This window comes from Carassius gibelio, chromosome A14 (assembly GCF_023724105.1).
Source record: "Carassius gibelio isolate Cgi1373 ecotype wild population from Czech Republic chromosome A14, carGib1.2-hapl.c, whole genome shotgun sequence".
NCBI classification, from domain to species: domain Eukaryota; kingdom Metazoa; phylum Chordata; class Actinopteri; order Cypriniformes; family Cyprinidae; genus Carassius; species Carassius gibelio.
In genome coordinates, this window is record NC_068384.1 from 8971851 (window position 1) to 8997473 (window position 25623).

General features: G+C 38.8%; 1 protein-coding gene and 1 long non-coding RNA gene across 3 annotated transcripts in view; one reads left to right on the plus strand and one right to left on the minus strand.

Moving 5' to 3' along the window:
- LOC128027446 (uncharacterized) overlaps window positions 1-17227 on the minus strand; it is a 36649-nt gene extending 19422 nt beyond the window's left edge. The window contains exon 1 of the long non-coding RNA XR_008186722.1: window positions 17054-17227. This is a non-coding gene — a long non-coding RNA (uncharacterized LOC128027446). The remainder of the gene's footprint in view (window positions 1-17053) is intronic.
- On the plus strand, window positions 1360-5825 carry LOC128027433 (putative nuclease HARBI1). Of its 2 annotated transcripts, XM_052615055.1 has the most exons (12): window positions 1360-1746; window positions 2772-2842; window positions 2930-3106; window positions 3197-3258; window positions 3341-3427; window positions 3515-3556; window positions 3625-3800; window positions 3880-3915; window positions 4011-4565; window positions 4635-4750; window positions 4847-4958; window positions 5053-5825. In XM_052615055.1, the coding sequence occupies exons 9-12, from the start codon at window positions 4094-4096 to the stop codon at window positions 5421-5423; spliced, it is 1071 nt and encodes a 356-aa protein (XP_052471015.1). In that variant the 5' UTR covers window positions 1360-1746; window positions 2772-2842; window positions 2930-3106; window positions 3197-3258; window positions 3341-3427; window positions 3515-3556; window positions 3625-3800; window positions 3880-3915; window positions 4011-4093; the 3' UTR covers window positions 5424-5825. The 2 variants fall into 2 exon arrangements, with proteins under 2 accessions (XP_052471015.1, XP_052471016.1); XM_052615056.1 differs by lacking the exons at window positions 1360-1746; window positions 2772-2842; window positions 2930-3106; ... (1 more) ...; window positions 3341-3427; window positions 3515-3556 and having other exon boundaries at window positions 3800-3915.
- Window positions 17228-25623: the final 8396 nt, after the last annotated feature.

A 25623-nucleotide genomic window follows, 5' to 3' on the forward strand; every position in this document is an offset into this window, starting at 1 on the left:
TGGATCCTACTCTGTGCCAAATAACCTGATCTGATGCCAAGCCTGGAAGCCAAATTATCTGCAGATATCCGTCCATCCATGCTAACTAATCTCCAACTTTGGTTATGCCTGCAGTCCTCAGAGTCTTACTGCATGGAAGTGGTTCATCCTTCAACCACAGACCCATGAACACCATTTATTCCAAAATTTCCCTAGCATTTAAAATCAACCTATAGAAATGCACCAGGGCTAAATTTCCATAAGACAAAGATCCCGTGCTGTCCGTTCTCTTCAACGGGACTCAGGCCACTTTAGAAAAGCTCACATAATATTAAATATTTAAAACCAGTTTTTCCCCACTACTAGTACTTCATATTTTGTGGTCCAGCAAATTAATATGATCTTTATCATTTGTGCCACTTTACATTTCTTTTGCTAGAGTAGATCTTTCATTTGTATTTCACTCAAAGATCAAATCAACTGATTAAAGCTTCCGTAAAAAAAAGAAAGACAATAAAATAAAAAAAGACTGCTTTGTACATACTGATGCCTACCTCCTCTTGCACGGAGAACAGGTCAGACACACTGGACTTCGGTATTGTATTACACTGACTAACGCGGGGAAAAATACTTTCATTAAAAACATCTCACAAAACAGACAAAGCACTCACGTCACCTACGCACTCCCAATGTACACCATAAAGACTACCTTTAAGAACAAAATTGTATGCGAATACATCAAGAGTGTTCACATTCAAAACATCACTAGAGGTAAAAAATAAAATAAAAATGAAAAAAATGCACATTGATTTAAAAACAAGCTGGTCCTCATCTGTAAAACAATACGAACCTAAAACACCAATTTTCACTAAAGTTTACAAATCTTCCACCAATCCATAATGAACAAATTAAATTTTCAATCCCATCTCAATTAAATCCTTAAACATTCTCTCAGGATCCACTCCACCCACCCAAATCTCTTATTCTTTCTAGTCTTTTAAATCACTTATTTTATTTTGCAGTGCAAGATGTATTTCAACTAATAGTGTTGTCTGTAGAAGCCCTTGCTCATTGCCCTACTACATACCCTACACGTTTGGCCTGATTTAATTTGGCTGAGGATGTTGTTTCATATAACTCTTGGCTATTTACAATGCTGTTAACATATTTGTTAATTTATAAATACTGCCAAGTCATATGCAGAAGAGGTCAGAATAATCTACCGTTTAGTATTACAAATAAAAATCCCACAAGATGTCCTCTCAGTCTACATACAAATGTCTCAGCGGCAATAATAATTAACTACTCAAAAAGCAAACATTGGCATCCTTGAGTCTTTGAAAAAATACATAATAATAATAATAATAATAATTTTTAAAGACCTGGGGCCTGTTGCACAAAAGTAGAATTAAGACATCCGGGATAAATGACTAAGCTGAGCTCAATAAAGCCAAAACATGTGCGTCCAGGCTTAATTGGTTGCACAAAGACCAAGCCAGGATGAGCAGACACGGATTCATTAAGCCAGGTGAAACCAATCCTGGATAGGTGCGCGCTCACGGCTCACTCAAATAGACCCCGCCACAGATCACAGATTAACTGATTTACCATGGCAACTAGAGCCGCGTACTTTTCCCCGTCGGAAGCACAAATCCTCATGGAGGCATACGAGGAGGTAAAAGATATAATTAAGAAGAAAGGCAACACCGCCACAGTGATAAAGCAAAGAGAAAAAGCGTGGCAAAGTATTGCAGACCGCCTGAATGCGTAAGTAGTGCACAATTACACACTCATCGCTCTGCTGAAACATCATCACAATTACAAATCAAATATTTAATTCACATCTCCAAAAACGCAGTTGTACTGTAATTATGAAACGGTTAAATTTTTTATTGAAATGCACTGCATATATGAGTGAAATTGTGTTACGTAACTCCATCACACTGTATAAAGCTATGATATATTATTATTAAAGCCTTACATTATTATTTTACGTTACTACCCAGACAGCAACATAGTGTCGGCCCAGATACGGCCCACATCTGGCCCGCATGAAATCCATGCGGGCCAGATGTGGGCCGAATCTGGACCGAAACTGCTTGCTGTCAGGGTACGCTCAGTGCGGTTTAATATTAGCCGTTGTACTCTGCTTATTATGTTGTCCACCGGTTTTTTTTGTGTTTCCCCTGCTTTTATTAATGTAAAGCAGCTTTGACCGAATGAAACAATTGTGAAAAGTGCTATATAAATAAAATTTTCTTGAATACATAGATGAGCTATAATAATAATCACTTTAATTTATATAGCACCTTTCAAAGGACCCAAGGTCGGTTGCTCACTGCACTGCAAAAATGTATTTCTTACTTAGTATTTTTGTCTTGTTTTCAGTAAAAAAAAAAAAATCTAAAAAAAATCTTAAATATTTTCTAGAGCAAAATAACCTAGGAAAATAAGCAAAAAACTCTGCCAGTGAAACAAGAGAACTTTTCTAAAAGTAAGTGTTTATGGAAAAAGTAAACTTATTTCAAGAGAATTTTTCTTATTATATTGACCAATATTTAAATTTTTTGCTTGTTTTAAGCACACATTTACTTGAAGTTTATATTTTTGGTCTAAACGTATACTTATTTTGCTAGGTCATTTAGAAAATCAAGAAAATACATCTTTATTGTTTTTTTTATTATTTTTACTGAAAACAATACAAAAATACCAAGTCATTTTTGTCAGTGTGACTCCATTAAATGTTCTTGTGATAAAGAATGTGTGTGTGTGTGTGTGCGCGTGTGATGTAGATTAAACATGAACGGGCCAAAACGGACATGGCAGCAGGTCAAAATCAAATACAAGAACATTCTGCAGAATGGTATGGTCCCTGACTAATATTTAACAAAGCACAAGCATATATTGTACCCAGAAGGTGCCTGCTCACACATTGTCTGTACTGTTTTAGCAGTGAAAAAGAATACCCACAGACAAGGCACGGGTGGTGGGTCACCAAAGGCTGACCTTACCCCAGCAGAGGACATGGCCTTGGAGCTAAATAAAGGCAGGCCCGTCTAAGAGGGGATCCCTGGGGGGAAAGAGACGAGCATAGGTCCCTCCCAAGATGCCACCCGCTTCATTCAAGGTATGTCCTTCCATCTCTACATGGAATACAACCACATTCATATTGAATCAATTTGGACTGTCTGACTTTGGTTTACCTATTGCCTTGCAGTGTCTGGCAGCACTGTGTTCCTGTTAGAGCCACCAGCACAAGCACCAGACGATGCTGATCCAGTGAGTACTCCATCAAAGGCATACTGTAGGCCTGGCATGTCTTGTCTACTAGCTTCAATTTGAATCCGATTAAATGTGATAGGGTGAAAGTCCCAGTGCAGCAGCAACAGCACATGATGGAGACGATGATGAGGAGGAGACCATCTCTCTGGATTCCAGAAGGCATGAGGTATCATGTTAAGACTGTGAAAGTACTATTTACTCTACAATGGTGAGGAGTCCTCATCAAAATCAAAAAATCTAATTTCTTTTACAGGACCCAGATGCTATACAGTGGGAAAACCAGCCTGGCAACATAGTGCGTATTAATAAAAGGACACCACATCCTGCCAAATTCCAGCAGCGCTAATTGTATTGTGTTCACAGAGCTCACAAGCTATCAGAAAGTTGTATGGCAACCACCTCCGGCGCCAAATAGAACTGGCAGACATAGACATTCAGTACAAGAAGAAAAAGATAGAAAATCTTGCACTGGAGTCCGAAATAAAAAAGAGGACAATTAGGAAACTGGACCCTTGAAAATAAAAAAACTTGAGAGGGAGGTGAGATATGCCTTCAATGTACACTGTATGCTAACTGTAACACAAATGTATTAATCATTATTTTTCTTTCCTCCCCCAGCTCCAAGAAGATGACACAGCTCAAAATAAAAATTAGGTATATTCTCGTAAAGTCAAGTGAGCCATGACATATGAGCTCTTATTGTGAGCACACAGGACGGTGGCATCTTTCTAAGGTATTTTTTTTCACAGCAATCAGTACAACCAAGTCATCGTTATAAGGCACCAGCCTCTTTTGCCCACCCCCCCAGCACCAGGTGTGGCCACTAGCCTATATGAAGGCCCAAAATTGTGTGTTCCTTTCTGCTCTGACAATGGCATGCCCATTCTTGCGAGATGTGGTGGATGAAGAAGCACTTGTGCTGAGGAGAGCCTTCAGGCGAGAAAGGGTCTTCAGGGACCGGTTGGACCCACTGGCCTTCCCTGATGACCATCTTTATGAAAGATACAGGTTTTCTGCAGATGGCATCAGGTATCTATGCAGACTACTGGGTCCCAGGATTAAGCACCGCACTGCAAGGAGCCATGCACTGAGTGTGGAGCAAATGGTTTGTGTGGCCTTGCGCTTTTTTGCTAGTGGAGCCTTCCTGTACTCAGTGGGGGATGCAGAACAGCTGAACAAGGCCACAATTTGCCGCACAATAAGGAGTGTGTGTCTGGCTATCAAAGCATTAGCAGATGTCTTCATCTCCTTCCCTGGCCACAGAAGACTCTGTGACATGAAAGAGGAGTTCTATATGATTGCAGGTAAGAGGATCTACAAATTACAGGACAACTGTTAACACCTAGTAGGATACTCATTACTTTGTGTGACAGGTTTCCCCAATGTCATTGGTGCAGTGGACTGCACACACATAAGGATAAAAGCCCCCTCAGGTGCCCATGAGGCCGATTTTGTGAATAGGAAATCCTTTCACAGCATTAATGTTCAGGTGAACATAACTTTTTGATATTATCCATTGACGAACACTCTGCATTGCCAATGATGTGCATTGATTGGTGTAATATTCCTCATCTTATGAATTCAGATGGTCTGCAATGCTGACTGTGTGATCAGCAATGTTGTGGCAAAATGGCCTGGCTCAGTCCATGACTCCAGAATCTTTCGGGCCTCTGAAATCTATCAGTGCCTATCACAAGGTAAGCCACACAACCCCTGTTTATAACCATCATGGCTGTGTCAAGAATATCACTGTGTTTATGAGGTGGTAATGATGAGTTTTTCTGTTGACAGGTGAATTCTCTGGTGTGTTGCTGGGAGACAGGGGGTATGGCTGCCAGCCTTTTCTCCTGACACCTTTCACAGACCCCCAGGAAGCACAGCAGGCCTACAACCATGCCCATGCCAGGACCAGGGCCAGAGTTGAAATGACCTTTGGCCTCCTGAAGGCACGCTTTCACTGCCTTCACAAATTAAGGGTCAACCCTGTTCGGGCATGTGATATTACTGTGGCTTGTGCTGTCCTCCACAATGTGGCCTGCCTGAGGAAGGAGAGGGCCCCCAGAGTGCCACCAGCCATGGACTGGGACAATCCGGCAATCTTCCCTGATGACGACAGTGGTCGGCTGCTGAGGGACCAATATGTGTTGAATTATTTTAGTTAGTATGTGTGCTTCCAATTTAGGTAAAAAATGTCCTGCTGTGGCAGAGGAAATAGGGTTTTTTTGGGTTGGTTTTTTTACGAATTTGGCCTCTTATGATGTTTGTGCGGTATACTGTGTGTAATACAAGGCTGCAGGGAGGCTACTGCATCCATTCATTTGTCTGTTCAGTTGATGTGTATGGATTTGTCCTGCATTTATTTTAGTGTGCAGACATGCAGGGTGTGTTATATACAGACCTTTGAATGTGTATGTATCATTTTGTATAATATGCTTTGATTCTGTGCTTTCCATCTTGTAGAGTCACTGTGACTTCAGTTTCGAAAGGAGCTGATAGTTTACCTGCTTTGTTTTGTCCTTATTCAATAAAGGAACATAATGTTACACATTGTGTTTTTATATTCATATGGAATGTGTATTTGTTTATATGACCGAGTACTAGGGTCCCACTGAGGAAAAAGGATAAAGTCATAAATTTATGAGGCTGGTTCTTTCTGCAGAAAAGCAACATATTCTTTTTACAGTTTTGATAGTTATGACAATGTGATACTTCATATTCTGGCACATCAGCATGTCTTTGTTTATGAAACCATACTGAAGTACAATTTCATGAAATGCCCCACATCTGTCATTTTAACAACTGTCCTCCTTTAAAAACAACTGGTTACAATATTATGACTTGTCTTTTTTTTCCCCTCTGTGGCCCTAATATTCTATCATTTTATAAATAGCCTTATAGTCTATGGGAAACTGTAAATTATCTAATGATAGCAACAGCATCTAAAAATCATTATCCAAAATGATTGAAATTAATGATCACAAACGTTTAAATAATGACAGTGGGTCTAGTTATATGTGATAACAATGTATAGTGAGCAGTGAAATAACTATTGGTTTCCATTTGTGGCGACTGCTGACTGACATTAGGGATGAGATTAAATAGATCCTGAAATTTAGCCTGGTCTGGAGCAGGCTAGCTCCACAGAATAAATCTCCATGGTAATTTATACCATAACATATCCTCCTGCCCCCTATCCAGCTTTAGTGCAACCGGATTAGGGATCAATTGAGCCAGGATCACCAAGATATCCTGGCTTAATCCCTTATCCTACTTTTGTGCAACAGGCCCCTGGTCTGGTCTCTGTGAAAAATGTAGCCAAATAACCGTTAAGCCTGTTTCATTAGCGATTTCACAGTAATTTTTTTAATGATCATCAATGGAGAAAGTTTTTTTTTTTTTCCATTTATTTATTTTTTTTTTCAACATCATTCAGATGTTGCATCCACTGGATCAGCAGGGGCTAACAGGTCCAAGCTAACCAGCTGAATATTGACTTCTCAGTGGAAGGCAATAGATTTGCAAAACTCACAATACAGTTCAGTTCAGAGTAAAACTCCACTATAAGCCTCCTCACTTCATCTGAATTATCTATAAAAAATTCATTGGGGCCCTGCAAATGAAGCAAATTTTTTGGTGAATTTCTTTAGGAGTCTTAATTTCCTTCTTATTATTCAAAGCGCCCATTAACTGAATATATTCCTGCATTTATTAAAGTAGTTTAAACTTTTCCATATTAAAATCTGTCAGTAGTATTCATATTGTGATTATAAATATTGTTTTGAAAAGTAGTGCCATTTGTCATTAAACCCCTAGTAGAACTATCCTATCATTTTCAAAATCCTCTGTATGGTTCCAAGCAGCAGTCATAACTACACAGATGTTGTCATCACCCTGCAAAAAAATAATAATAAAAAATAAATAAAAAAAAAATAAAAAAAAAAAATATATATATATATATATATATATATATATATATATATATATACTGTCCCACGTCTGCCTTAACCTATAGTTCCCTTCCAAAATCAGCCTTTTAATGTTTACAAAAACAGCTAACTTTAATAAATTCTGATGGCACTGCCATTATAGTCTGAACTCCTTCTCCATTTATACTTAAAATACCTATTCGTACGAGCTCCTGCATATAGAAGATGAGAAAGTGAACAGTGAAGAGAATAAATTAAGAGGTGAAGCTGACCCATTTAACTATTTATAAGATGATAAACCTGTACTCTTTAAGAAGTGAAAGTGATGTGACATACAGGCGGCTACATGAAGGTACACAATGAATGCACTAATAATCAGTGACAAGTATCTTACTTGTTCATTGAATTTATATTCTAAATAAAGTTACATTTAGCATGTGCTAAGATAGCTGTTAACTTAGGTACAGGAAGTGTTGGGCCTGGAACCATTTAATCTTATGTTGAAATTAATACATTTTGAGCAATGCACTTAAAATTTTTGTGCTTATGCTACATATTAAAGGGACAGTTCACCCCAAAAATGCAAATTCTGTAATTTACTCACCCTCTGGTTGCGGCGTCTCATTTACTGCATACAAAAGACATTTTGAAGAATAATGGTAACCAAACAGTAGCAGTAGACTTCAATAGAATGAAAATAAATTCATACAGATCTGGAACAACATGAGGGCGACTATAAGTCGCACTGGACTATAAGTCGCATTTATTTAGAAACAAGAACCAATAGAAAGCATTACCGTCTACAGCCGCGAGAGGGCGCTATATATCTTCAGTGTAGACTACAGGAGCACTGAGCAGCATAGAGCGCCCTCTCGCGGCTAGAGATGGTAATGTTTTCTATTGTTTTGTTTTTTTTTCTCTTGGGTTCATTTTTCTCGGTTAATGTCAAATTAATTTAGATAAATAAGTCGCACCTGACTATAAGTCGCAGGACCAGCCAAACTATGAAAAAAAGTGTGACTTATAGTCCGGAAAATACGGTAATGACAAAATGTATAAATAATTAATGTGAACTATCAATTTAACTTATAACTATTTTGTTGTTTGAACATTATTTCATTATATAGAATTGAAGCACCCTTATTCATTCGCTATGCTTAACATGGCATCGCTAGACCTTATTTTAGGGGGTTTCATGTGAATAGTTTACACTCTCTGCACATTTGCTAGCAATAGCAACTGCAGTATGTACGATATCTCAGATTATTTCACTCTGAAACAGATGCCATAAACATGTGCTCCTTTTCTTTATCCGAACAGTTTCCATCCCAACAAAACAAATAAAAATGAAATGCTTGATATACTTATTTTTTAGTGAATAAAAAAGCAGTCTCAAATTAAAAAGTGTCAGTTTAGCAATAACTTTTGACAGCTTTGTCTTACTACCCATGTTCCCATTGCATTTTTAGTCATTTTGTTTCCCATTGGCAAACAAAACATTTTCCATGGGAACACCCTGCTCCAGCTCACCAGGGAGTGACAGCTTTCGAAAACATGCCAGTGAGTAAACACTAACTAAATTATTACTCTCTAAAAGCAATATTACAGAATTTGAGGAGTCAGGGGAAATATGAATTGAATTAATAGGCAGAAGCAAACATTAGAATAAACTTTTCTGCCTCCAACTACTCCAGAGCAAGATAGAGTGTGTGTGCGATATAGACAAAGCACCATGCTTATCACCACCAACAGCCTCTCTCAGTATATGCAATGCCATTAAAGTGTGTTTGCTGAAGTGATTTGCCGAAAGCCTCTGTATATGCATGCATACATACACTTGATGAATGAATTCCAATGAACTCCCGCTCTTACTAGTTACTTTTTTTTTTTTTCTGAGTCTGCAGTAGTGAAAAAGAGAGTGAGCGTGTGACCTTGCATACTAATCAAAGCTGTTTGAATTTATACATTACATACTTTTTCAAATTGCTCTTGTATTGGATATGTCTAGATTTGTCTGTCTGGGAGCATTACAGTCCATTCAATGCAACCTGCAGTTTGAAAACAACTGGGTATTAGAGCATCTATGATTTCAAAGTGTTCAAATCACTTTTCTCTTGTCCTTCTGGCATGTGAGAGTTTGTTTAGGTTTTAAAGGGATCATTTGAACCTTCAACAACTTAACCACCAATCTCTTCACTTTAATTTGGCATTTCAGACAGATTTGTGGCTCATTACACATGAAAATGAAAGAATATCAGGTGAACATTTTATTAGGAAAGACATACAACTATGATGTTGGCACCCTTTATGGGTTTCTGTATGTTCAGATGAGTCGATCAAACTAAATGACAATTTTAGCCACATTATGTGTTGTGCTTTTACCACAAAGTTCCTTTGTTTCTAGATCTACACATAGACTGTCAGTTTCAAAATTGCACTTTTTAACGATAGCATATTTCCATTTTCAGAGGAAATAAAGAACCAAAAATATACAGAAATAAAATATAAAATTAAAAAATATAAAATATATTTTATATAAAAAGTAAATCTATATTTTAAGCCAGTAAGATTGTTTTTAAATATTACTTTTATTTAGCTAGTACCCATTAAATTTATCAAAAGTGACAGTAAAGATGTTTGCATTGCTGCATTGGAAAAGATTTCCATTTAAAAATAAATGCTGTCCCTTTGAGAATATATATATATATATATATATATATATATATATATATATATATATATATATATATATATATATATATATATATATATATATATATATATAATTTGCAGGTTTCATATATATCTGCAACATCATAAACTTTAAATAATCATATAACTAGGGATGTGTGAGAATATGATCATTTGAAGATGAGCATGTGCAGAAGCATATTTACTTTTTTAAACGGGGAAAACATAATGAATGATAGGGAACAGACATTAAATGGAGATAACATGAACAACGTCAATGAAATCTCTCTGAAGAAAGTCAAACAAAATAGTGTTTATTGGCGCATTGCTATTTTGTTTATGGGGTAACTGCTGTGCTTCTGCTTGTCCAAAGCACCTTCAAATGTCAGAGAGTGAATTTGCATTTTCATTCAGCATGTCTGCTGCTTTTGTTGCCATCAGTGTTGTACATTTTAATGGTTTGATGGACAATAAGAACTCAAATTATAAGGTATCTAGAGTTATTTGATTGTTTGATTCATATATCGAGTATTCCAAATCAATTGCACATACAGACAATGTTTTTGACGGTCTTCTGCTGTTTTTTTTTGTTTTTACTTTCAGACTTGTTGACTAGTCGGATACCAAATCTCTGTTCAAGTGATTTTGAAATTAGTCATAGCGCACCTCCCTAATAAGTTCAGTTGTACAGATCATAATGTACAGATTATAAGTCCTAAGGATGACCTTGTTTAGAAATTCCCATCCACAGGTTGGGAGATGCTACAACTTTGAAGAGCTTTATCATAGATTGAGGCAGTTGATGGCAGTGGGGAGCTGAATGCACTGATTGCAGAAGGAGCAGAGGAGACAGGGCATTTAATTTGTACCCTAACCATCCCCAACATCCTTCCATCACACAGGGAGTTAATCAGGACTTAAGCAACAAATTTGGTAACAAGGGTGGAGGGGAAAAAAAAGAGAAGGGAACAGAAGAGGAAGCAAAAAACAGCAACTGAGATAGGATGGACTAGAAAGATGGAAGGAGAGAAAGAGAGGAGTAGCTAAATACTGTATAATAGCCGTCAAACTGATGGACACATAGATTAGCTTTCAAATTATAGCAGTCACAAGGGGGTCTTCTACTGCACTATTACTCTGTTTTGTTCAAGCATGTGTCTGGAGAGTATAGGAGATGAATGGAGCTGGTAGGTTTGGTTTAATGGTTGGTTTGAGCTAACAGACTGCATGAGAGCTGCTCTCACTTCTGGGGAGGGAATATTTGTAAAACCTTTACAATTATCTGTAGTCCTGAGCAAAATTGTAAGTCATATATATATATATTTTTTTTTTTTTTTTTTTTTTTTTTACGTGTTAAACCTTTTTAAAGGGGTCATCAAGTCAAGTTGAGCATTATTGTCATTCTGCTACATGTGTGGACATACAGTGGAATGAAATGTCGTGCCTCACAGGACCACGGTACATAAATACAGACATACAACAACTAATTAAAACAGTATAAACCTATACACAACTAACCTACTGACAGATTTTGACTATACAGTCCTATATATAAATGTTGCCTATACATAAACTAAAAAAAGAAAATACAGACTTTATGAATTATTGACATAATACTGTACAAGTGCAAAGAGATACATTGTCAAGCAGCTGGCTGGGGAACAGTGCATGATGTGTGCTGGCTGGGGAACAGTGCATGATTTGCATGCAAACACACATATTCTCTTGTCTTTTGTGGGATTGTGTGCACACAGCAGTGTGTGTGAAAAGTGTGGTTTGTACAAGCCCACTGACCTGTGTGTAGCACACTTCGAATTGCACACACACACACACACACAAAAACCTAGATACTATTATACTATTACTATTAGCAATCTAAATAACTATTTAGATTATCCAAAAACTAAAAGTACAAGTACTTAAAATAATTACTCAAGTAAAGTTTATCATCTCAATATTGGTATCAGTATGGTATTATTACCATTATTATATTATTCATATATTCATTTTAATAATTATTTAAATGATTATTACATACAGTAATTAGATATTTTGCAATAAACACAGAAGAGACTGATGAAGAGAGGCTGCCACTCTGTTCATCGCAATTTCACAATGTTCCATCATAATTAATCCATTTCTCTTTACTGCACAATCGTGTAAACACTCTGTATGTTATGAGATTTGTGAGCTTGCGTGACAACACTGAACAAAAGCTTAGTTGTTCTGAGCAGTGAGTTGATTCTAACTTAAATGCCTCTGATTTGCCCATTGTGTTGACACAATTATTGGATATGTCTTTGATTGGCAACATTGGTCCTGTGGGTTCATTCACAGACTATGCAGAGGGAGTTCAACTAAAGATCTTCACTGATGGCAAATAATAGGACACATTTGCAGAATTGGTTTCAATTGTCTTTATAGGTTCCTGGCCACTTCAGATCGTATTGCCTACTTTTTTGATCAAGGAGAATTGAAAAGATATAGTGCACTTGGAATAAACTATACATTTCTTATCATGTATTGCATTACAAATAAGTAATGAGAGACACATCATCCAGGAAGTAAAAGTACCGATTTTTAATATGCTCAACTTAAAGTAAAAGTACCTACCCAAATTTCACAAACGTTCACTCAAGTAAATGTAAAGGAGTAAATGTACTTCAATACTGCCAACCACTATAAGAAAGATTTCTAAGAACACTGAAGTAATGACGGATGAAAATTCAGCTTTGCCATCACAGGAATAAACACACACACACACACACACCCCACCTCAACCACACACACACACACACAAGTAGTATGTTTGGTACTGGTAATAAAAATGTAGAAATACATGGGGCCCTATTTTAACGATCTGAAACGCAAGTGTCAAAGCGCGAAGCGCAAGTAACTTTGTGGGCGGGTCTCGGCGCTGTTGCTATTTTCCCGGCAGGATAAATGGCTCTTGCGCCCGGCGCAAATCTAAAATGGGTTGGTCTGAAGTAGCTTCATTATTCATAGGTGTGGTTTGGGCGTAACGTGAAATAAACCAATCAGAGCGTCATCCAACATTCCCTTTAAAAGCAGGTGCGCAAGTTCCATTATGGATTGCTATTATTATGGCGTATTTACCAGGCGCACGCCAGGAGCGGTTCACAGCCGAGGAGACTGATGTTCTTGTAAGAGCAGTGAAAGACAGAGAAGGTGTGTTGTATGGGGATGGGAGAATAATTAGCCTGAATAATTTGTGAGCTAGTTTTATGCCTATTTTTTTCACATCTTCGTGGCACACCACAATGATTTCCGTCATCTCATGTGTTAATATTTTTTTAGTGTAACAATTTATGATTTGCAAAAATAACTGTTGCATCTGTGTAGATTAGGTACATGAGCAAAGTGTATGCGCGTTGTGCACGCTATACATTATGGCCAAGCATGCGCCCTTAAAATAGCATAATGAACAACGCGCAACGCGCCACTGACTTTAGACTAGGTTTTTTCTGGTCAGTGGCGCAATTGTTTAATGGAACAACAAAATAGCACCAGGGATTGTTTGCGCCGGAACACGCCTCCTTTTTTGCGCTGAACCGCCCAGGGAGCGCAAGTTCATTCACTAGTTTAGCGACGTGCTTCTGTGGAGGGAAAAGCGCGCTTTGCGCGGGTGCAAAATAGGAATGACACATGCGTCGGTGTACAAAGTCAATTGCGCTGGGTGCAAGATAGGGCCCATGATGTTTCTGCCAAAAAACAAAAACACTTTTTTTTTTTTTTGGAATTGGGGGTCTAGATCAATACATTAATCAATTATTTAATGGCATTTTTTAGATGAAAGCATTTTTAATGGTCAGAGTGTAGGATATCAGTGTGAATCAGACAATTTAAGATTCAATCAGAACGTTGTTAAAACAACACAAAGACCCAAATTCCATATGTCTTTTACATATATAAATCCATCACAATTATGATTTAAAGACTTATGAGCAAATATTGTATATTTTGTCAGTTTTTATGATCAGATAGGCTATTAGTTTTAGCTAAAAAAAAAAAAAAAAAAAAAAATATTAATAATAATAGTTACATTATATTTATTAACAAAATTAAAACTGCCTTAACAGGGTGTTCGAAGACACAGATATATTCCTGGATATACTGTCGTTATTTAGAACCTAGATGAATAAACAGCTTTTAGAGGGTCAATAATGGATAACAGCTACAATAACAAACGTTTGAATTTTATTCATTTGTACACTAACTGCAATCACTGACAAAAATGTATTTAGTCATTTTTGTTTTTACCTTTCTAGATCCAGGCTGATTGTTACTACCCCATTTCTGGCTTTATCCATTTTTTTTTTATGTCATGTCACGTCACGACACGACACGACACAATATATTGGCACATCTAACTCTAAGCAAAGCAAATGTCTCATGTATTTTTCAAATGAAAACATTTCATTTTACCAACAAAGATGGTGAATGTCTTTCATGTTTCCTTAAGTTTTGGAATTGAGAGTATTTTCTATTGCAAGTAAACATCAACGCTAAATTAGTATACTTTATACTTTAGAATGATAATTATAATTTTTTACTTTTTAAAAGGTTAACAATGGCTTTCTCTGCTTTCACCCATCATAAAGGGTAGGGTAATACTGTTAAGAAAATAAATACAAATAAATAAATAAATACTTTCAATTCATTGAATGTGTGTTGAGCAATAGTTAACCAAAGAAGCCTGTGTACTTTGTTGCAGGACCATAAATGCCTTAGACATAGATAATCAAAGCCAGTGTTCAAGACATGCTTAAAGCATTGCTTTGTTGTAGGTAAGCCTATAGGTTAACAATAAAAAGCACGTTAATACCATAATCATATGCACTTGAGCAAAAACAGCAAATAGACAAGGTTTTTGACACAGAAACAAACTTGCTCCCTTCACTTACACATGAGCTGCAGGCTGATCAGCAATGCACTGGGAGCACAGAAGAGGAACGAGCATTGTACATTGGAAATTTTTTCATGCAAAGTCCCCTCTGAGCAACTGCAACATGTTTTTGTGTGTGGACTAATGAGCTCCTGCTGGCATCAGACTCAAGTACCATCTCCAGTACATTAAGAATATCACTTTAGGTTTATTTTGCTTTTTACATTTAATTTTATTTGTAATTATGTAATAATAATAATGTATGAATATATATATATATATATATATATATATATATATATATATATATATATATATATATATATATATATATATATATATATATATCAAAATCATCTGACATCACTGCACAGGATACATATTATACCACACAGTTTTATAATTGTATCAATTGTGTCAAAAAAAAAAAAAAAGGTATCATTTGCCACCACTTGGTCCCAATTAATGCACTTTACACAATTTTGAGGCTGTTCTATGGATCTTTGGTTTAGTAAATTTCCACGCTTAAAATTTTCGTGCAAAAAAAAAAAAAAAAAAAAAACATTAAGTGTCCCAACTACAGCAAAATACTCCCAGGGACTGTGGCCTCCCGTTTTCAACCTTCCAGCTGAAAGGCACAGAGGAATATCAATTATGTCTGCTGTTCAGTCTTGGAAACTAGAGGTGGCATCCTGATAACACGGCCTTACAACAAGCATTCATGGCACATGCCGACCTGCTGAACCATATTGCAGAATCATATCTGTGCGTCTGACCGAGCCCCTCAGGCATTCATCCGGACACCTGAGTGCACCAATCGGATGGACCTCTCCGCTTGTGACAAATTGCGGGAGGAAGAGAAACTTACAGGCCCCATTGAACTTTAGTATAGCTTTTATTCCTCTGTCATGTTCCTGGAGAGATGAAATGGGATCTTTTTTTTTTCTTTCCGGTTCTCTTTTTTCATTCTCAAAGCTGTCTGCTCTGCAATAACTGGTGGATAAACGGCCATGGTTTCGCTCTCTTTCTAACTTGGCATCAAAGGGACAGTGATACAATGTGATTTAGTTTTCCAAGGTCACTACACAGTGCACAATTTCTTATTTTTAACATACTGTAAGCACAAAACACAGTCGTTTTAATTATGAATGTGCAAGGCTTCCAATTTCAGCTGCTTACTTTTATTTTAGCTGTGTTAAGAGTTTATTATGTTGCTTGATGTTGCAAACTGGTTAGTTATGCTATTATTTTAATTCATTATCATAATATTAAACACCAGTTTGCAGCAGAAGTGCACACTAGTTTGTTTCTAGTTTATACCTGACTAATGAAACTGAACTTCCACACATTGACAGGAAATAGCATAATTATCCACACTGAAAAACAAGGTTTTATTATTATTATTTATTTTATTTTTTTGGTGTTCCTCGCAATCTTGTGCTATTAGTGAGACAGTAACTGGGCCTGAAATGTTTGTATTACTTTTAAGAACAGCCATTAGCAAGTCATACGAAAGAATATATTAATAAATCAACTTTACTTGACTTGAATAACTTGATTACTTGTCTACGATTAACTTGAAAATATAAATTTTAGATACAAAAATAAATTTAAATATCTGACTAATAATAACAAAAAAACACCACCAACAGCAATAATAACAGCAATTATTTGTTGTATTGTTCTGTTGTTACAGAATTTATTTAAAAAAGCAAAACATCAATGTTATTTATTTGTAATTATGATATATTATGTACGTTATTGATACAAGCCTTAGTTAATTACAACCTACATTTTGTATAGTTAAAAGAGTGGCATTTGAAAAAGAAAGCATTATATATGAATTATGACATTTACTTCTGAATGTAAATCTATGTAGACTATTGAAGATCTCAGAATAGACAATGTATAGGTTGCGGAGTATGCTGGTCAACTAATGAAGTAAGGGCTCAGGGTGAGAATACACATTAACAGACAATTTTATGTAGCTTTCTTTTAGTAAGCAAAAACAAAATGTTCCCAGTCTGTCTACTGGAAATAAATGGGTTTAATAACACACTGTTTAATGAGAGGAACGACACTGAAGGAACCGTGGAAGTTGGCAATAAACTACAGCGTTGACTCCATAAAAACAAGCCAAGCAATGAATATGAAATTAGTGCCACTTTTTTCCCCCACCTAATCAATATAACTAATGAGATGTCAACATAAACAAACAAATCGGCAAAAGCTGCTATGAAAAAAAAAAAAAAAAAAAATCAACACTTACCCTGCTAGGCTTCAATTAACACTGGCTTTTGGCTTCACCCCCTCCCAGCGCTGTGTGAATCCGCACTCCCCCTGCAGAGCACATGCCCTGGCCCCCTGCCGCCTCTGCGTCGCTCATGTTGTTGTCCGGGCCAGGCCTACATTTGTGATACACACACACTGCCTTCCAGTAATGATCAGCGGGCAGCCGCAGTCCATGGCTACAGTGCCCTCGTTAGTGCCCTCATTAACAAGCAGCAGGGCACCTAATTAAACAGCTCAGTAGTTAGTAAGTGCCCTCCCTCCAGTTTCTCATGAGATACACCTTAGTGGATTAAACTTATGCTCACTTATTTATCTAGTTTCCCCTCTGCCTTTTCTCCCTTTCAATCAAATGTATCCCTTCCAATCCTTCACTGGTGTCATATACAGTGTAAAAGCACATTTAAACACTATAAACAACAAACAGGGCAAAGTGCCTATTGGTGAAATTAACAGAGAAGGCTTTGCATCTGTTTGTGCTCTTACAATGCTCTGAATATTATGCATTGTTTTCTTTTCATCCATAAATCCAATTTATTGTTTTGGCTTAATTCCAGTTTTGCATCAATCTACAGATGAACAGTGTGCTATTGTGAAGTGTGATTACTGTGATTACTGCTATTATTCAACAACAATTGCACTTCAACAACAAATGCTTTAGATTAATGCTCTCATACTCATTATTTAACACTTCTGGCGTTATTATTTACAAGTAGATAGCTGGTTTGAATTGTGACTGTGGCATTTCAACAATTTCCAGAAACACTTTTTTTTAATGATCTTTTGTTTTGCTATACGATAAAATTATATTAGTGAAAGGTTTCTTCAGATTTAAACTTGGTTTCCAAAGCTTCTACAAGCAGTGAATGATGATTTATTGGCTTTAAAGTTTTTATCTCCAACTTTTTATGTCCAAGACTAAAAATGATAAGTGCATTGTTGTTACTCTTGGCAATCAATGGTAAGATGATACAGTAGCAATTTGGGAAAATGATTCATATGCATAGCCATCACATTAATGTTTTGTGAACAGATCTTTCACAAAAGAATTTGTATACATTTTGAGGTTGTTTAATATCACTCTGCAAGCTCAAGCTTTTAAAATGTGCATTTTTCATTAAATGACAAGCACCTAAAAAAACAAACAGCAGTAACTTTAAGTAAACACTTTTAACTCACCTGAAATCACAGTGACTTTACTCTGGTAAGAGGAGCAAATGCTGGCAACCTTTGTAAAAAAATAAAAATAAAAATGTCCTGTATAGCATGACTTAGGATATTTACACTGCTTTTGTTTGCTTTCTCATTTTGAGATTTTCTCTTTCAAAACAAAAAAGTTCAGACAGCACACAGCTTTACTTTGCCTTCACGTTCCAGCCCAATGATCGCACAGTGGCTGCACTGATCTCACCATGCCTTGTAGACATGTCGACTTGGATGAAAGAACACCACCTGAGCCAAATGCAGACACCATCAGTAAACAATAGCATCATTCAGGTTAGCCTTTTACAGACCACATCTCAAAGACCACCTCAAGCCTTCACATCAGGCATAAGGCACTGAAGCTTGCATATCGAACAATTACCGAATCTAAAACCTCTCACCTACCTTTACTTTCATAAATCTTTATTCCCTCAAGTCTGTGGTACTAACACAGAGGCACAAAATCACTTTCTGTAACTTTCACTGTCATTGATGGAATGATTTTCCCAATTCCCTCTTTACTTCAATAAATCCAATGAGAACTCCCTTTTGTTTTCCCCTAGCATTTCTGACCAGTTTTGGACAAGTTCTGTACCCATGGGATGAATCACTTATGTTTTAGCAGTAAGTCACTCTAGATAAACGCATCTTCAAAATTAACAAATGCAAAATGTAAATGTGAAGTGAACCTGCTAAAATATACATTGTTGGAGGGAACAGAAAACTCAGTCAAATAAAGAAAAGAAGAAATCAAATGCAATGTTCAGTTACTAGAACATTCCTGAAGGTCTCTAGATCTGGAACACGACTCTCCAATTCTTAAAGGGGGGGTGAAATGCTATTTCATGCATACTGAGTTTTTTACACTGTTAAAGAGTTGGATTCCCATGCTAAACATGGACAAAGTTTCAAAAATTAAGTTGTACATTTGAAGGAGTATTTTTGTTCCCAAAAAAGTTTTTTTCGACTATGGCTCTGTGTGACGTTAGATGGAGCGGAATTTCCTTATATGGGTCCTGACGCACTTCTGCCGGAAGAGCGCGCGCTCCCGTATAGCGAAGCTGAGCAGCACAGCCACAGACATTTCACTGATCAGAGCGATTCACTGATCAGAGTGAGAGCATCGCGAAAAGTCACAAAAGAAGTGTGTTTTTGGTTTCCAGGGCAAGACAACCCTGCACAGATTACCAAAAAAAAAAAAAAAAAACAGCATTAAGGGACCAGTGGATGGAGTTTATTTTTACAGAGCATCAACGGAGTTGTGCAAGTGTTTTTGTTTGTTCCCTGCATTTCGAAGATGTCAGGGTCTAGGCAAGGGAGGAACTCAGGTGCAGACAGGGATTCTCAAACAAAGGGTTTATTACAAAAAGGGGAAAACAAAACCCACGAGGGGGAAAACAACAGCTAGGGCAGGAACTAAACAACTTAACAGGGCAGGATTGATAAGACAAACAAACTCTTGACACTAACTACAAACACTCACGGTAATACAAGGACTTCAGAGGGTACAGCACAATCTCACACACGATCACATAAGTAGAACACATCAGAGAAACACATAAGTAACACAATGAACCGACGCAAGACAGAGCACACTAGGAGATCTAAATAGGGGGAACAATTAAGACACGACAGGTGACACAGATCGGGCAATCACGACACGACTAGGATAACAAGGGGGGCGGGGCAAGGGAACGAGACAACACAAGCACATGGCCCAAAGACAAGGCCATGCGCTTGTACACAAAACAAGGGTCTGTCATGATCCTGCCTCAAGACTAGGAAAAATCAAGGACACGAGGGCAGGATCATGACAGAACCCCTCCCTTAAGGAGCGGCTTCCAGACGCTCCTCAAGGGAACATCAAACACGGGACATGACTGACATGACAGACTGGGACACAGACACAAACCAACAAGACATGACTAATAATAACAAAGGCAAACATGAAAACACAATGGCAGGGTTAGGGTGACATAACAAAAAAAACAAACAGGGAAGGGGAGGGGGCGGGACCACAAAGTTCATGGGGGACAGACCAGGGCGGGGGGGTGGGGTAGGAAACTTAGGAGGACAGGACGAAGGCTGACGACGGGGGGTACGGGCAGGTCTGGGTGGTGAGGGGCGGGGAGGGGTCTCAGGACAACTGACAGGGGACATGACAGGAGCAGACAAGGGACGCGGGGCAACACTTACGGGACGCGGGGCAAGACTTACAGGACGCGGGGAGACGACAGCTGGACACGGGGGAACAACATCTACTGGACACGGGGCGACAACATCTACTGGACACGGGGGGGCAACATCTACTGGACACGGGGGGGCAACATCTACTGGACACGGGGGGGCAACATCTACTGGACACGGGGGGGCAACATCTACTGGACACGGGGGGGCAACATCTACTGGACACGGGGGGGCAACATCTACTGGACACGGGGGGACCACAGGACACGGGGCCACATCAACAGGACACGGGGAGACAACGGCTGGACATTTGGGACTTCTGGGGACAGGGTCAGGGGACAAGACAGGACTGACGGGGATTTCTAAAATTTGGACAAGACGGGACAAATAATCAGAAAATGCTTTAGCAGCTAGGACAATTGGCATCTCCTTATGAGATGAAACCGACTGTACAAGAGTCTTTGCTGCAGAGTCGGCCGCGGCTCTCTCCTCCGCTCTCACGACTGCCGACTTGCATACAGCTTTCTTTCCCGGCTCGGGCACGCTAGCGCTCACCGCTGCTGACTCGGACACGCTCACTGCTGCTGGCTCGGGCACGCTCACTGCTGCTGGCTCGGGCACGCTCACTGCTGCTGGCTCGGGCACGCCAGCGCTCTCCGCTGCTGGCTCGGGCAAGCTCACCGCTGCTGGGTTGGGCACGCCAGCGCTCACCGCTGCTGGCACGGGCACGCCAGCGCTCTCCGCTGATGGCACGGGCACGCCCACCGCTGCTGGTACGGGCACGCCAGTGCTCTCCGCTGCTGGCACGGGCACGCCAGCGCTCTCCGCTGCTGGCACGGGAGGAAACGGGGTCACAGGACCGGCAGGCCCCCTCTTCCTCCTCTTCCTCCTTGGGCGCGGTGCAGAGACCACAGCTGGGTCAGAGGCGGGTTGGGGGAGTTCGGTCTCTGGCAGGGCTGACTCCGACGATTCCGAGGCAGACTCCCACGATAACCGTCTCCCTCGCTTCCCGGGGAGACCGACGGGTGTGGGAGGCACCTCAGGACTCGGTGAGGGATGTGCCTGATCCCCCAGAGTGGCCACGGCCAGGATACGACCCTCTGGAACCGTTGGCAGCTGGGTAGGTGGGGACCTCTGGGGCTCCTCCTCTCGCCCGCTCGCTCCGGAACGACCTCCCCTGGTCCCCCGGAACACCACAAGGCGAGAGCCCTCAAAACAATCTAGCTGGCTGGCTGATGCCATCCAGCATTGCCTCCTGTCTGCTGAGTTCCTTGGTGGTCGGTTCATTCTGTCAGGTATTGGTAAGGGAGGAACTCAGGTGCAGACAGGGATTCTCAAACAAAGGGTTTATTACAAAAAGGGGAAAACAAAACCCACGAGGGGGAAAACAACAGCTAGGGCAGGAACTAAACAACTTAACAGGGCAGGATTGATAAGACAAACAAACTCTTGACACTAACTACAAACACTCACGGTAATACAAGGACTTCAGAGGGTACAGCACAATCTCACACACGATCACATAAGTAGAACACATCAGAGAAACACATAAGTAACACAATGAACCGACGCAAGACAGAGCACACTAGGAGATCTAAATAGGGGGAACAATTAAGACACGACAGGTGACACAGATCGGGCAATCACGACACGACTAGGATAACAAGGGGGGCGGGGCAAGAGAACGAGACAACACAAGCACATGGCCCAAAGACAAGGCCATGCGCTTGTACACAAAACAAGGGTCTGTCATGATCCTGCCTCAAGACTAGGAAAAATCAAGGACACGAGGGCAGGATCATGACAGAAGATGCTTGTTCACAAGGTCAAGTTTGACGACGGATTTGCGTATCGTTTATTTCTTAAGGATGATGGAATCCCAAGGAAAAAGGGTCACGATCGTGTGTTGGAACCGCAGGCGGGGAGTAAAACTGCTTCAAATATCTCTGCCTCCTTGTTAGTGCGTCCCCTCCCATGCCAGAGACCCGGGTTCGAGCCCCGCTCGGAGCGAGTCGTTGCTGCTGCTGCTCTCCTTCAGTTTCAGCCTCAGGATCTGATTCTGGATCATAAATAAACGGCTGAATCTGACTGTAAGCCATGGTTTGTTTTGGATGATGGGTTTACCCTCACGGTAATGTCACAGCTTCCACATGCTCTCAACGCAAAAGCCTATTCGCGCTCGTGATTCTTTAGCTCCGCCCACACGTCACGCCTCCAGTCGGTCGTGTTTTTCCGGCAAAAATCGGTACAGACTATCTTTCTCTTATGAATATAATAAAACTAAAGACTTTTTGGATTTATGAAGGATGCAGTACTACTCTATATGTACTCAAGATTAACAGGATATTGAGTGAAAACGAGCATTTCAACCCCCCCCCCCCCCCCCTTTAAGTACCAAAATGTATTTTGTTTTAAGTGTATAGATCATTTTAATAACGTAATCAATCTTTTTTCCACAAAAAATAAAAAAAAAATAAAAAAAAATAAAAAAATAAAAAACCCTGAGCCCTTAAAGGGTTAGTAACTCCCAAAAATTAAAATTTTGTCATTATTCACTTACCCCTTTGTGGTTCCAAACCAGTAAAAGCTCTGTTCGTCTTCAGAACACAATTTAAGATATTTTGGCTGAAAATCTCGAGGCTTGAGACTGTCCTATAGACTGCCAAGTAAATAACAGTGTCAAGGTCCAGAAAAGAAGTTGTCGTCAGAATACGCCATCATCTTTTTCATCCAAAATGTCTTAACTTGTGTTTGGAAAAGAACAGAGCTTTTACTGGTTTGGAACGACATGGGGGAAAGTGATTAATGACAACATATTTTCAAGTTTAATTTTTGGGTGAACTAACCCTTTAATTATGCAGAACTTTTTTTTTTTGCTGTGAAGCTGGGTATTTTAACATGGGGAGTCTATGGGATTGTCTCCCTTTTGGAGCCAGCCTCCAGCGGCCAGTCAATGAATTGCAGTTTTAGTCACTTCCCTATTGGTTTCAGGAGAGGGAATGGAAAGGATTATATCTATTATGTCACTCAGTACTTCAGGTTTGAAAGACACAATTTAGAGAATCTTATTGATTCAATGTAAATTAAACGAACAACAAAGGCATTTTCAAGGGTGGTGAAACAATTCACAATCACTATTCAACACTACCCTCTTATCCTGATCTGATCCTGTCTGATGATGGATAAGTTAACAGTGACATACTAAGTGGCTGTGGCAATACCCATCATGACCTTTCCTTCACTGCAAAAGGAATTGTGTGTTTAAGCTTCCCTTCGCTAGGCAGGTTTGGTTCACCTCCAGGGTAGCCGAGTCTAGCACATTTTTCAACTTACAGGTGAACAGAGCAATGCATTACAGGATGAGCGGCCCACTGTTTCAACCCAAGGGAACGCTATGTGCCATGATGCACCAGGTGCATGGGCCAAAATAAACACTGGAGTAATGGCAAATGCACCATCAAGGACAATATGGAAGCACCCTGACACTATAAATACCATGACCTGCTCTGTATGTGTGTGTTCAGGACACAGTCTGCTGACCTTGCATAAAACAGTTCATTGACTTTGTATAGAAGAACACAAAACTGTTGTAAGGTGGATTTAATATTTTCTTTTAACTTTGGCTGTTTTCAAAAATGTAGAAGAGTGCAGCTCTAAGACATCACACTAGTTGCGTCTTTTGGTGTCTAAACAATACCCCTCTTAGAAAATTCCTTCTAATGAATTTAGTTTGTGATAAAATGGTTAAAAGCTATCTGTATTTCAGCAAAAAGTCTTTCTTTATCCAAGCACCTGTTCTAGATGTTTCATCTCTGCTACAGGGAGCACTAAGCCTTGTTCTCCTGTCACTAATCCATAGCAGAAAACAGCTTTTAGGGGATTAATATCAAGGGGCAGATTTGCGCTTGACACTAGGGGTTCATGCTCTTGCTTGTCTGCCACCCACTCTAAAGTCGCTCTTTACCTCACTACGAATCCCAATCTTAAGTGTCTACTAAATGCGAGTTAGCTGCCGAGTCTAGTGTTTGTTGTCACACTATAACAGCTAAATGCAATCACACACACTGCATTTTGTTGCCTTGTACCTTACATGTGTACAGACAATAAAGTTGAATTTAATCTAAAATCAAATCTAATGTTGAAGCTGTAAAGTTTTATGTTGAATATCCACCTCCATATGGATAAATAACCGTGGATGCATAAAAAAATAAAAAATAAAATATTTAAGAATTATCATTATTTATGGTGCCTGACTACTGATTAATAACCAATTTTAAAATATATGAAATACAATCATATATAAAATGTTTAATATAAATGCATGTAAACTGCTAAATGAAAACTGGATACCGTTATTCATTCATTTATCACCATTTTTAAAGATTAACTTTAAGTGATCTCAGTCTAATAAACTGTTCTTCAGGAAATAGCTTTGTTTTTGAATGATTTTGCATACGATTATATAATTCTAGTTTTGACAAAGCCACTTCCTATTAGAATTAAAATAATAATAATAACAATAACAATAACAATAACAATAACAATAATAATAACAATAATAATAATAATAATAATAATAATAATAATAATAATAATAATAATAATAATAATAATAATAATAATGATACTAATAAATAAATAAAATATTCCCATCTCAGTTGTGCTTTAGCTTTTGTGCTGCTGTTTTTCCTCATATGTAAGTAATTTCACTGCATGCTTCTAATTAAACCAAAATAGTTACAGTAACATGATAACTGAAACAGTGTTACCGTTAGAATGCAGACAGTAATGTGGCCCATTTTCTGTAAATCTCATAGAGGAAGGGAGAAGGAGTGATTGTAAGTAAAATGAGGGCAGGGACAGCTGCCAACAAAAGACAGTTAATCTGGCAAGATACCAGTTAGTTATTACTCACACTTACTGTCCTGCCCTTATGCTACTGTAGCCTCTATATTTTGACCAGACCTCAGTTTGAACCTGTCAGTTCTCTCTAAATGCATTTTACTGAATAGTTAAAACCTGACATGGAGAAAAACTGCACTTGAACAAAGACCTACCACACTGCTGCAGCTAATGCGTCCACTGAGAAAAAAAACATTAGAGCATAAGCTCCTTACCAAAGTATTACTTGGCATGATGTAACTCAGAATTCTGTTGAAG

Excerpts from the sequence above, each read along its gene's own strand:
- LOC128027433 (XM_052615055.1), top strand. The coding sequence starts at position 4,094 with ATGAAGGCCCAAAATTGTGTGTTCCTTTCTGCTCTGACAATGGCATGC. Across the intron at positions 4,566-4,634 it reads GGAGTTCTATATGATTGCAG|GTTTCCCCAATGTCATTGGT; the intron begins GTAAGAGGATCT and ends TTTGTGTGACAG. Across the intron at positions 4,959-5,052 it reads CTATCAGTGCCTATCACAAG|GTGAATTCTCTGGTGTGTTG; the intron begins GTAAGCCACACA and ends TTCTGTTGACAG.